General features: G+C 40.2%; 1 protein-coding gene across 2 annotated transcripts in view; it reads left to right on the forward strand.

Moving 5' to 3' along the window:
- Positions 1 to 589: 589 nt before the first annotated feature.
- The window catches only part of LOC146461746 (uncharacterized), a 28,167-nt gene continuing 15,269 nt past the window's right edge, over positions 590 to 13,487 (forward strand). For both annotated transcript variants that reach the window (XR_014857335.1, XM_085086593.1), the window contains exons 1-11: positions 590 to 1,026; positions 5,287 to 5,358; positions 5,880 to 5,951; positions 6,076 to 6,221; positions 6,849 to 7,177; positions 8,067 to 8,217; positions 8,730 to 9,107; positions 9,820 to 10,110; positions 11,006 to 11,293; positions 12,069 to 12,329; positions 12,800 to 12,973. Coding sequence is in view for 1 of the 2 variants with exons in the window: in XM_085086593.1 (XP_084942719.1) it covers positions 830 to 1,026; positions 5,287 to 5,358; positions 5,880 to 5,951; positions 6,076 to 6,221; positions 6,849 to 7,177; positions 8,067 to 8,217; positions 8,730 to 9,107; positions 9,820 to 10,110; positions 11,006 to 11,293; positions 12,069 to 12,329; positions 12,800 to 12,973 (2,359 nt within the window). In the remaining variant the exon portion in view is untranslated. The remainder of the gene's footprint in view (positions 1,027 to 5,286; positions 5,359 to 5,879; positions 5,952 to 6,075; positions 6,222 to 6,848; positions 7,178 to 8,066; positions 8,218 to 8,729; positions 9,108 to 9,819; positions 10,111 to 11,005; positions 11,294 to 12,068; positions 12,330 to 12,799; positions 12,974 to 13,487) is intronic.

Genomic DNA, 13,487 nt, shown 5'->3' on the forward strand with positions numbered 1-13,487 from the left:
ACGATTAAAAAATAAACGGAGCATTCATCTCAGTCTCTTAAAATGTTTTTGTGATCTAATTATACGCTAAAGACAAAGAAACGCGAAATAATTTTAAGGGCAAAAATCTTCTGGAAAAATCTCTACTGCGTTGTATAAACTGGAATTAAAGTTCACAAGAACACGCCAAGATTCTTTTTAGCGCTGGAATCCAAGTTAGAAATTGAGTGCCATCTTGGATTGGAACGATGGGGATGATATTGGATAATCTAGGCTAGGAAAAGGAGAATTATTGGATTAGAAAGCAAAAATGCAAGTTTCCTAACGTATCTGTCGACTTCCTGACTTCCTTAACCCTTGAAAGATATATTTTTTAGTCAGTGACACACAGGTATACTCGGAAAAAGAAAATCAGAGTTCCCCCAATAGGAGTTTCGTAGGAGCTAAGGCCATTAACAAGGTTCAAGTCACAAAAATCCTACATACTGCAGGGATTTAATAATTTTAAGGTCGATTTGTGGTATGTGCCCTTGCAAATAGTAAACATCACATTGCGTTACAGAACTATTGATAGATTGAGTCACGCCAGATGGTTTGTGCCCTGTGGCACGTTCACGCGTCGATTTTGTTACTGTACTTATAAATCTTTTCTCGGCGTCCAGTAACCGGTGAGATTTTGTTCTGAGTGGATTTGGTCATAGCCCGCGGTAAATTTTTTTCACTTTCACTGTACTCAAGGACTTCTCATTGTCTCGGAAAGTTCATGAAAATACCGTCCACGCTTTGTGGTTGTTTGCTCAGAGCGGTGATTTGCATATGATTATTAACGCCTCTATTCACTCAAACAAACATGGCGCTTGGGTCGTCGTTGTTTTGGCTCGTTCTTGTTGCTGTTCCTTCGGCAAGTTTTTCTTGTCCAGAGAAGTGTACTTGCCTACAACAAGGGAACATAGGATCGCCCAGTTTCAAGAAAATCGTTGATTGCAATGGAAAGCTCGGCGATTTAGAAGGCATTCCTAGGAATATTCCTGTGGATACAACGGATTTGTAAGTTAACTTCCTCAGAAATGCGTTAATATTTTTAGGCACTATTTTATTTTAACTATGAGATAGATGCCGTGAGCGAATATTTTACAACTCGGCGTTAATATTTTATCCCTGTTGGGTGCTTGTCTCTCAACTAGATAAGATCCTGCCACCACAGAAAAAATCTGAAGTAATCATGACACACTCGATTTAGATCGAATGTTGCATTGAGTGCCAAATTAGATATTCCTACAGTTCGCTGCAATATACAATATGATACTACGGCTTGCTTTTTTCGTTGTATCTTTTCATATTTTTTGGCCAATCTACATGTATGATCGTTGATGTTTTCATCAAACATAGGTTTATTATGATGCGGACGCTTTGCAGATTGTTCGAAACTAAACTGTGAAAAACAACAAAGAAACAGCTCGTGAATAGCAAAGCCAACTACTCCCGCATATTGTCCGAGTTTCGGCATTTGTTAATATTTCTTAAGAGGTTTAAGCAACACTTTGAATGTTCTTTTAGGTATAAAATTTTAAAGCTCCCCAGCAAGCCGTTCCATTTTATAATCAGACCGGGCGTGCTGTGCAGTATACAGTACTTGAGCAGTATCATAAATTATAATTCACCATTTATTAAAGCTTATCAAAACTGAAATCGACATATGAAATGAACAACACTAGTCATAAACCGTTCTTCGCTTGAATGTAACGATTGGTTCGATTTGAGCCTTTGTGACCGAATTTTGTTTATTTTTTTTCCTTTTTAGCGCGCTTTCTGGTGTACATTTTCATTTGGCACCTACACTTGAATTACTTATCAAGATCGCTTTGAATTAAAGTGCATACATTAATGCTTTTATCAGATACTAAGTGAAGTACATAGGTTTGCCGTTTGCGATGCCAACTTCGCGCTTCAAGCTTGACATTTGCGCGCGGTTATTAAATTTTATGCTCGACAAAACTGTCACAAACTTAACGACTGCTATTTGTATTTTCCTCCGAATTAATCTTTTCCGAGGTCAAGGATGCAGGCTTGTCCTTACGCTATTTAAAGTCACGTACATTGATGTCCGCGAGTTACCGTTTTAAAGGCGATTTTTCGCGTTTCTCTCTTTAACGAGTTTCAATTAGCAACTGCTTAACGGCGAATTATGAATGTCATCGCCTGTTTATGCGAGCTCACGTTGTAAACATCAAAAACGGCGCGTTTTCGAAATGTGATAGCGATTACTCAATGTTGGTCACGAGTTATTTGTCCTCTTTCAGCGGGAGGTTAAAATCTTATAAAATCGTATTTCATATCGTCCACTTCCCATTTGGAGTATACCATGAATCGTTTAATATATTATTCTTACTTTTGATATTGAGTCCTTTTTAGCCTGTTAATGAAATCCTAATGCGTGACCAATCAAATGAAACTATTCAAGATATACGTACTTTCACAGGGCTACAATGCAAGCCCACTGAAGGACAGAAGACCTCACTTTGGCACTCAAATAAAATAATTTCATTCGATCCCTTTATACGTACATTAGCCTACCAAGTGTAATTTTTTCTCCATGTTATGGCTAAAGTTTTTTCTTTCAAGCTGTTCAGTTCGTGCACTTTCGTTTTAGTGTAATTAATGGAAGCTTTTTAGGCCACTTCTCTCATGTGATGCGTAATATATCGAACATCTCATTTGCTAATTTTATTGTATAAATAGATTTTGGCGGAATAAATAAATCGCGGTTAATATAATTGCCACGTCACTCGAGTGCTTGTGGTAGCTTGTTCCAAGCGTTCAGACTGCCGGAACGGCTGGATCATAATAAGCTATCCAATTTCGGAAATAATTGGATGCTTGTGGGCAGTTGACAAAAACTTTAAGACCGGCACGCTGATTCGAAAGAAGTCATCTATAAGTTAACCACAAATAAATGTGGTATGTCTTGTCAACTCAACAGTGCCCTTCCTACAATTATTTCTTATTGAAAAATTTGGAGAATTTTTAATTCCTAAAATGGGTGGGAAAAAATACACCCAGCTCGTTAATAGCTTTGCGTGCCACTTGTCAAACGCTGAGATAATCTTACTGACAGATTTGCTTATTAAATATTTGTTTCACCAAAACACGAGGAAGCTGACAAAGTTGCAATAATCATTATAATTTCGAAGTTTTTCCCGCGTATGTCTAAAGAAAAAAGAGACTTTTTCATTCTTGAAGAAATAAAGAAACTGATTTGCGAACCTTTCTTTGCGTTATGTATTCGATAGCTATTGATTCAAACTGCATGGTAACGTAACCTGAGAAATCGTTGGTCACGCGAATTTTTACAATTTTGTCTACCTTTAGCTTAATGTTTAGTTTAAACTACAGTTCGAAACTCAAGCAACAGATTAATTACAGGGAAATGCTTTTCAATATGAAACCACCGCGACGCATAACAAGGATTTTTGAGATTTATAAACCATATTATGTACAGTGCATTGGTAAACCGACGACCCCACAGAAATGAAGTGTGCTTTTCACCCCCGGCGAGGGGAGGGGAGGGAGGGTTACTCCCTCGCAAGCCCTATACTGGTACGTACCTCCCGGGTCGTGATTTTGCGACTCTTGATTCAGAACGGAGTATTCAAAGGGGTTTTCTAGCGGGGGTGTAATGGTGCAAACGCAAGAGAGCCTCACAAGACATGGGCGCCCTGTGACTTCTGTTCGGAAGCACCTCAGAAATGCGGATTTAGTTGGAAATAAAATCTAAAGTTCTCTTTTGCAAAATGTCACCTGACTGAAAATAATATCTTTTGTTTTCAGAGTTGTAAATTTGTTGTTAAAAATGCGCAAAAAGTTCAGCTAGAGACATTTTCGTTGAGCCAGCAACTGCTGGTAAATTAGAGGAATAAGATTCCATTTTCTTTAACTTTCTACAACTTAAATTTTCAGCTAAAGCATCTGAATAAATCAAACTGAATCAGCTTAGACAGTTCTGCCTTTAAAAGGGCACAAAACGATCTGAAGACACAGGAGACAACATTTTAAGTATTTTGCTTAAAAGAGAAGTGTCACGGTGTTTTTTACCTCTTTTCTTAAAAATGGTGAAATAAGACCTTAACTTATCTACAAAATAATTCTAGAACAACGAGAGGAAAGAAGTCAACTCAATTCTTGAAAGGAACACCTCTTGATCTGTTCCAGCGCATTTTGGAAACAAAAATGCGAGAATTTGAAAAACGTTAGCCTAACATTTTTCAAGTTTCAATCTATTCCGACCTACTGTGTCTCTGACAAGAGCCACTAATCGACAGTTTTGTTTCATTTGGGGTAACAAAACTGGACAATTATTTTCTTGTTTCTGTTGACAGACAAACGTTTTTGGGTTTTCAAATGACATCCAATTCTCACGATACTTCCCCTTTAAATGTTTTCGTTGTGTGCCTCTGAGAATATCAGCCTTTTTTTAACTCTTTCAGAGAGAATTCATAGAGAAGCACAATATCTTTACAGTATCCGGTATCCGGATGTATCAATTGTACAAACAAGAACAACATCTTTTCTAACACGGGGTTCTGATATTTAACCAATTTCAAGAACGAGGTATCAGTTTTTAATTAAAAGGGATTTGCTGAAGCAAAGACATGCAAAAATTACAGAGAGATTTAAGGCTCGACGTTTCGGAGTCATTTTGACTCCATTATCAAGAGAAAAAATCAGTTTTTAAAGCGGATATTTAAATAGGTATCAGTTTGAATGTAAAACCCTTTTAAAACGTGTTCTAAATGAAGCGACTTCTGTACACTTAGCAAGGACCATTAGTGCTTCTACAATGATAATGATGTCCTGGAAGAACGGGCAACAGACGTGTCTGTTTTACATTATTTCTAGGAAATAGGACCGGACGTCAGCTTATATAGACGCCGATGGCTGCCGCTATCAGTCCATTTGTTTGTCCCATCCCTTACTATGATTGTGAATGAACGAAATTCTGATAGACACCAGGGGTGGTCACTGCCGGAGATTTGTTACGTCCCTAGTGACTCCAATCAGGAGCAGTTTGTAGCTGTCTGATCAGCCAGTTGTGTAACTGAAGGCCTGGGCAACACATAAAAAAACCTTCTTGAGTACCCCTCCCCCTCAGGTTTTCTTAGCCCCGAATGTCCCACCATCACCTTCGTGATATCTTCATCGCCCCTCTCCGGCATGAATCTGAATCAGCCAGCAGCTAGTAGCAATTGCTCGAACTTTCGAGTCATATTTTAAGACACCTAACACGTTATTTTTTTCTTCTGTTTACAGGATCCTAAAGAACAACAAGATTGAACAACTCAGTGTACTAGTCTTCCTGATGATATCCAAACTCGTCGTACTGTAAGTGAATGAACGTTAGACTTTGTTTCTGAAATTCTCCTCCTCCTTCTTGTTATTGTTCTTGTTGTTGTTGTTGTTGTTGTTGTTGTTGTTGTTGTTCTTCTTCTTCTTCTTCTTCTTCTTCTTCTTCTTCTTCTTCTTCTTTTTCTTCTTCGTCGTCGTCGTCTTCTTCTTCTTCTTCTTCTTCTTCTTCTTCTTCTTCTTCTTCTTCTTCTTCCTCTTCTTCTTTTTCTTCTTCTTCTTCTTCTTCTTCTTCTTCTTCTTCTTCTTCTTCTTCTTCTTCTTCTTCATCTTCTTCTTCTTCTTCTTCTTCTTCTTCTTCTTCTTCTTCTTCTTCTTCTTCTTCTTCTTCTTCTTCTTCTTCTTCTTCTTCTTCTTCTTCTTCTTCTTCACCTCCTCCTTCTCCGAGTCTATTGCTCGAAAGCTACTCTTTCAGTTATGTGTCCTCTTTATTTCCTACATCATTTGCGTTTATTTAAAATGTTATATCCAAGTATGTGACACAGCTGTTTATTTTGCAGAGACTTGAGTAACAATCGTCTGACAACAGTACCTTCAGAGTTTTTTAACTACGTGCCTTATCTTAAAGAACTGTGAGTGTAAAATTACGCTTTGTATATCATATCTCACGAAAGTAACCGTTGGGTGCCAAAGTAAGTTCAGTGTTTTGGAGAATGACAGGAAATGAATTACTTTAATGTTTCATTTTTTTGGTAGGAACTTAAGCGGTAACCCGCTGACCTGTGACTGCAATCTGTATGGAGTGTACGATGCTTCTCGTCGCCTGTCAGTGTTTACTGGAACCTGTTACACGCCAGATGGATGGCGTGACATCAAATCACTCAAGCCAGGGAACTTCTGCCGTGAGTGTTTAGGAGGATAGTGTTTGAGATACGCATGCGCAGAACCTTGACCGTACCTCCAGTCTCGAACCCAGAGCGCTTCCCTTCTGCGCATGACCAATCAAGTCAAAGGCTCTGGGATCGAGAATGTCTGGCGTACTTCATGTTCAGAATAAGAGGTTTTTACTTTGCGTTATTACCTACAGTACAGATTACCGTCAACGACTCACTCTGGAAAGCTGGTTTACTAACTTAGAACAAACGCCACTCAACTACCTGCACCTTACAAACGACGTAATGATAACAGCAATAACACATACAGACAATAGACAACTTTACTAACGATAGACCAACGGATCAAAAAGACCGATCGAAACGCACCAATCCCAGCTAATAACATCAAGGCTTAACTGACAAGCGACCAATTACATCTCGACTTCATTGACTAATCAGCTCAATAACCAGAGACATTTATACCATCTACTGACGTTCCACAACTTACTTGACTCTGAAGATGAGTTCCTCTTAGGTTGTCGAAACGTCAGTCAATATCACCTCAAACAGTCCTTCTCATGACTACACTCACCCGGATGATCATAATTTACGTACTTATACAAACTGTAGTGACTCGCTTAATTGTGTTTTCAGCTTGCTATAAGGCCTTAGGAATGGAAGATCGCTCCATTAAGGATAGCCAGATCACAGGCTCGAGTTTCAGATCTGATGGAGATAAGACTTACAAACCAGAATACGGTCGATTAAACAACAGACCCTCAGGGGTGATGGGCGGTGCATGGTGTGCGGACAAATCGGACTCATCCAAGTATCTTCAGATCAATCTAAAAAAGGAGATGACATTGTCAGGAATTTCTACACAAGGACAAAGTGATGAAGCCAACTGGGTGGTCAAATATAACATTCAGCACAGTAAAGACGGAGTCAACTGGGTTCGTTTTAAAGAGTTTGGTGTAAATCAGGCAAGTTTTGTTTCAAATGCACTTCTGTCTTAATGCGGCTTAAGTGGTTAAATGCAGCCTATACTCTTGGCGTTTCGGCCTATTAGGGCCTGGATTCTGTAAGATAACTTGTAAGATGCAAGGCTGATCGAACAGCTAGTATCTTAATAACGTTGCCCAATATTTCGGTTAAACAAACTAACCTTCATCAGGGCCATGGTAAAGCTAGGTAAAAACGCCTACTTTCGCCACGGAATATTGCCAGGCGTTCCCTTGCGCCATGCTCCCAACGTTTGTAGAAACTTGTCTTTTTCGTTTGTTTGTTTGGTTTTTAATTAAAAGGGATTTGCTGAAGCAAAGACATGCAGCGTTTTTTAGAACAGCGTTTTTTAGAACTGTTTCACGTTCTTGCGAAATGCACCAGCAAATTTGATTGCCTCATTCATGAGATGCTATTCATACGCAAACTGAAGCCAGAACTGAACGTGCAAACTGATTCAATTCGCGCTAAAGTATTTGTTTGACCATCTATTAATATGTTAATTTTCAGCTCTAGCCTATTTAAATATCCGCGTTCACAAACTGATTTTTTCTCTTGATAATGGAGTCAAGATGACTCCGAAACGTCGAACCTTAAATCTCTCTGTAATTTTTGCATGTCGTTTGTTTGGTTGGTTGGCTTTTTATCTCATGGCCCAGCTGGTCACAGTGTATCGCTCCCGACATCAGACGTACTTTGGGCTTACGTCAGTCCGATTTATGCAATTCACCCCAGGATTGGCGAAACCATCGACCTACTCTTTTTCGGCCTCTTCTCGAACATGGGAAACTGCTTCACGGAAAAGAGAGTGAAAAATCGAAACAGCAGTGCTGGGAATCTAGCCTTGTCTTTTTCTTTCATGCCTTTCAGGAATTAGATGGCAATGCAGACCAAAACAGCGTGGTGAGTCATTGGTTTAATGCGCGATTTCGAGCGCAGTTTGTAAGGATTATACCAACGTTGTTTACTAGTCCAACGAACACGCCTTGCATGCGGGCTGAGCTCCATGGATGTGATACAGGTAAGATGAATTTGATGGTGACTGAGACATGTGCAGTGTCATCGTCTCCTGGTTAGTGTAGTCCTGATCTCGTACCCAGACCTCACTGCAGATTTGGAAATGTGGGAGATCTGGGTACAAGACTAGTCCTGAAAAGGCTGTTTAGTAAAGTAAGAACCTTATATAAGCAGCGAGTATCTCGGGTTCAGACCTTAATCATGTTTTGAACAACCGGATTCTAGTGTGTATGTCAGTTAACTTTTAAGAGCACTTCAAAATAGCAGGAACACCTTCAAAAAGAGTACCATACATCTTAAGCTTTACAAGCTGATCAGTGACAAAGTGAAAAAAGGGAAGATCCTTACAGGAAAGAAAAAAGGCGCTTATCAGAGATAACTAAACTGAAATCTTTACAGTAAAATGAAATTGACTTGGGGCAAGCTTTTGCTTGCTTCATCCGTGAAAGGTGAACGACGTTCGGTTGAAAAGATCTACAAAACTGATTTTAGTCTTTTTATTTTTATTTTTTGCAGATGTCCTTTCTGTCGTGATTCGAAGCTCCACTACCAAAAACTGTTGGAGTCCGCAGGCAAGCTCCAATCCGTGTGCCCCCGGGGACGGGACCCTGCTTTCTTTACAGTCCTACTGTCAGGGGGAGGGTGTGATGTTGGCCTTGCGTCCTGACAGTACAATAGTCCATAGCTGCAGCGGGAAGTGTGTGTTTCGGAATGCGCAAGGATTCCTGGCTCTCCGAGATGGACCATGTGATAAGTTCAAGAAGCGCGAAAATCCATCTGGGACTATAGTGCTTAGCCACGAGGGCAGCGGTTTGTGTATCAACGTTGATGCTGCCAACCAGTTGACTTTGGCCGACTGCAGTACGCCATATTTGTTTGAGGTCACCAAGTCAGGTATAACAATGTTTCTATCTAGAAAGTACTAGCTTTCATTTTAACGTTAGAATAAACTTCACCACAGGCAAGTACTACTCAGTAGCTTTCATTTGAATAGTTACACATCATTAGAGTTTTATCTACAGACTTAAAAACGTTAGAATTGTAAACATCACCGAAGGCAACTACTGTCCAATAGCTTTCATTCATGAGATTCATAGTAACATCTTAGACTGTTATTCCAGACTTCAAAAGTAATAACAAACAGCACCTTGCTCGTTAAATGGTATTTAAAAAAATCAAGATTTTAAGTGAGGTAAATTGTGACGCCAAAATATTGGTGGTTAAGCTAAACACTGCCTGAGAAATGGCCTTTGCCGCTCACTTTTGCAATCTGTTAACGGTAGTAAAGGCCTTTTTGGCAAAGCATTGCCATATTGTCGAAAGTGGTAAAGGCCGTCTTTGATTTTCGATAAAGGCAATGCCGCACCGTTGACTGCCAGTCTTCAAAAGTAGGGCAAAAGTGTTATCAAATTTGACTTTTGACTTGTACAAAGGTGATTGTAAAGCTTATCAAATATGTAATACCATAAGAGCGACTACTAACACCTTTAACCACCGCGTGTTTCAGACCAACTTGTAGTATCTTTGATGCCAGTCAAGGATATGATCAAAGTCCGAATGTTTGTGCAGTGAAACTAGATGTTTTTTACTATTCCTTTCGTCACAGGCCTCCAACCAATTGCACCCAAGTTCAAGATGGCTAGTCTCCAGTACCTCACGCTTGATAAGGCCGGCTGGATCCACTGCAAAGTGGCCTCCGACCCACCGGCTAAATTCTTTTGGTCCAAATCAAATCCTTGGCCGTTTGGGGATCTCCTCGACAAGCTGGAATTTGTACCCTTTTCAAACGGAACGTTGTTTGTTACAAAGGCAAAGAAGAGTTACGAAGGCGATTTTTATTGCACAGCTGTAAATTCCGCGAGACACAAGTCAGAAGCTATAAATGTTAAAGTCAAAGGTAAGTTTAAAGTAAGAGATAAAATGTCGCCTCCTTCTCACAAAACCAATAGATTGCTTAAAAGTGCAGGCAAGGCTCAAGACCTTAAGCTGTTTTAAATCAGTGACATTGGAGAGATTAAGCATTGCGTTTACGGCAAACGGCAGAAATGAACGCCTCGCCATGATATGTCTGCGTTTGCCGATTTTACAGACGAGAGAGTCATTTTGCGGAATTTTCATATACTTATTGATTCTTGGAGAATTGCCTTTTGCCGTTTAATTGCCGCCAACTTGATTCTTGTCTCTCTATTTAAGTCCCACTCTAAGGGCCTGTTCACAAGGAAGGAGGGTAACCTTAGCAAGAGGGTTACCCTAGCTCTCGCACATTTCTTTTTCTACGCGACGTATTTATGAGCCAGATAGGGTTACCCTGGCGCCACCATTTTGAAGAAATTCGACTACCTTCAAACAATTGGTGCCCTTCATTCGCGGCAAGATCAGCTATATGGCGAGCCAGTTCTAACAAAGTGAAAGCACCGTAGTTTAGCAACTGGTTCATTCATCAAATAGCGGGAACCCTTCAATAACCAGTTTTGAATACCTTTTGCTAATTCGAATCCCAGAAGATTAAAAGGCATCAGATTAACCTGGAAAGCTTAAAGACTGAGAGAAGAGGAATTGTTGCGTTCGACTTAGAAGAACGCACTCCTAATACAGATTGGAGTTTAGATTGTATGGGACAACAATGAATAAATGGATCTTGGGACGCGTATCTGGCATCCCCCGCAGATTTCGCAGGGGCGGATGACATCATTACCAACTGGCAAAGGAGAGAGAGCCTGGTGACATCTAACGCACTCCCTAATCTTTGATTATTACTAGTTCGTAGCCTAAGTCATTGCTTTCTTTTACAGAGCCACCCGTTATTGTGGAGATTCCAAAAGACTTGACTTCTGCAGTCAATAGAACAGCGATGTTTGACTGCAAAGTCAGAAGCAGCGGTAGTAAGGTCACGTGGTTCAAGCGCCTTCAAGGTTCCTCATCTCTGACTTCTATAATGAAGTTTGGCAAGCGGTTCAACGTTTTCCCAAATGGTTCCTTGAAAATAAACCCGGTGCAGAAAATAGATGAAGCATTTTATCGCTGCCGTGCTGAAAATCCAGTGGGGCACACTAATGCTTCGGCTTTTCTGCGAGTTTTGGGTATGTACGGTTTCATAAAGTGATTTTTCAGTGACTTTCTTTCGTTTCGCAAATTTGCTTTTAAAAATAGAATTTGTGTTTGTTTTGGTTATGCGTTAGCGTTGCTAATAAACAGCTGTCGAAAAAGAATTCGGCAAAAACTTCTAAAAAAACATTGCAAATCAAACACAAACATCGAGCAAGCCAATCTTTACTTGGCTTGAATGCTTCAGTTTTCCCGCCATTAGCGCCAGTTAACGTTTTCCCGCCATTAACACCAGTTTTTACGTTTTCCCGCCATTAGCACCAGTTTACGTTTTCCCGCCACTAACACCAGTTTTTACGTTTTCCCACCATTAACACCAGTTTTTACGTTTTCCCGCCATTAACACCAGTTGAGGTTTTCCCGCCATTAGCACCAGTTTACGTTTTCCCGCCATTAACACCAGTTTTTACGTTTTCCCGCCATTAACACCAGTTTCTACGTTTTCCCGCCATTAACACCAGTTGAGGTTTTCCCGCCACTAGCACCAGTTTACGTTTTCTCGCACTAGCCACCAGTTCCTGTTTTAAGATTCCCCACGTTTTCCACTGAGTACATGTTCTCATATCGTTGTTCTGATTTGGCTCAGAAAACTGCCTTCTTATAATAAGCAATTATCTTACATTTATTGCATCGAGTTCACAGTGTAATTGGCTGAAAATGTGTTTAAAGCCAGCCAGTCAAAATCAAACCCAAAACGTGTAGCAAAAATAAGCACCTCCTTACAGATTTTAAACAAATTCTCTTTTTTAGTTCCTCCAAGTTTTACAATCGTGCCTCGCGGAGCTGCTGAGCCTTCTGGTAGCAGTCCTGTGTACAACTGTCAAGCGAATGGGGACCCTGTGCCGACAATCAGCTGGACCAATGTTGGCTCGCGCCAGCCCCCAACCGAACAACTCAGGAATGGCAGCTTACAAATTAAAAATATTCAAAAAGCGGACGAAGGACGCTACACTTGCTCAGCATACAACAGTGTAAAGACCATAACGAAGGAGATTACTATAAGCGTTTACAGTAAGTACATTCAGTCGATGTATAGCTGGAGATAAAAACCACTTCGGTAAAATTATCTCCAGAAGGCAGAACTGGCAGGTTCTGGCATGGCATGGCATTCCCTCTCAGACATGATTAGTGATACTCAATGTTACATCGTGATTTAGAAATCCAGCGGTGGTAATCGCTGGTTTTGAGGAGCCGATGAGCTTTGAAACATTTTTCATCTTGTTCTTTTCTCTTTTTGCAGCTAATACAAGAGCGTTTATTTCATGTGCTAGCGGTTTACGTTTTTAAAGACATTTCTTAGTCCCGTTATTCCAGATTTCATTCACTATTAGGGACAATTAAGCGCGCTCTAGTTGAGCTACGATTAGGGTAGCTTAGCTTAGGGTTATTAAGGGCAGTTTATGGTTAGAGATTGCTTTAGATTTAACCTTAAAGGCATCCTAGCTAATTTAAGTTTATGTCTTCTTTTTTATCAATTTCAGCCGCTTGTAGAATTGATCCTCAGCCGAACGCCTTCCACCAACCCAATGGCTTGTTCTTTGCTGTTGGAGAAAACGTTGTGGTCCGCTGCAGACCTGGTTATAAAAAGAGTCAGGATGGGAATCTAACTTGTCAAGATGATGGAAACTGGAACAAGAACTTTCCTCTATGCACTGGTGAGCTTAAAAAGAATTGGAGAATATTTCATTAGAAGAACCCACGAAGTAAATATAATGTGCGAGTCACGAATTAAAGACGATTTGTCGCGGTTTATGACTATGCGGGAAAAGTAGATCTTAGCAAGGGCTATTGGAATCCAAAAAGAAAATTGAGGGTAACCACGCATTTTTTAGAGATAATTCAGCAACAATCATTCCAAAAAGCACCAAAATACACAAGAATGTATGGGATTTTTTTCCCAAATTAAAGCTTAACTACCCCTTAGTTGCCCCTAATTTTCTTTTCGGATTCCAATAACCTTTCCCAAGATCCGGTGTAATTATGAACCGCGCAGAAATATCTCTGTTTTATCAGGCATCGCCGTTAAGAAACCCGACTTTCTCGGACCATCTCTAGATGCGCAGAACGTATGCTCAGTAGCAAAATTAGACTCCCTAAAGTTTTGGCAGTGGAGTCGGCCGCGACAGCGATTGGCGTAAGTCGCGAGATCGTCTTTTTCCCCATTCCCCT

Source organism: Pavona decussata, unplaced genomic scaffold, assembly GCF_977016875.1.
Source record: "Pavona decussata unplaced genomic scaffold, jaPavDecu1.1 SCAFFOLD_195, whole genome shotgun sequence".
NCBI lineage: Eukaryota > Metazoa > Cnidaria > Anthozoa > Scleractinia > Agariciidae > Pavona > Pavona decussata.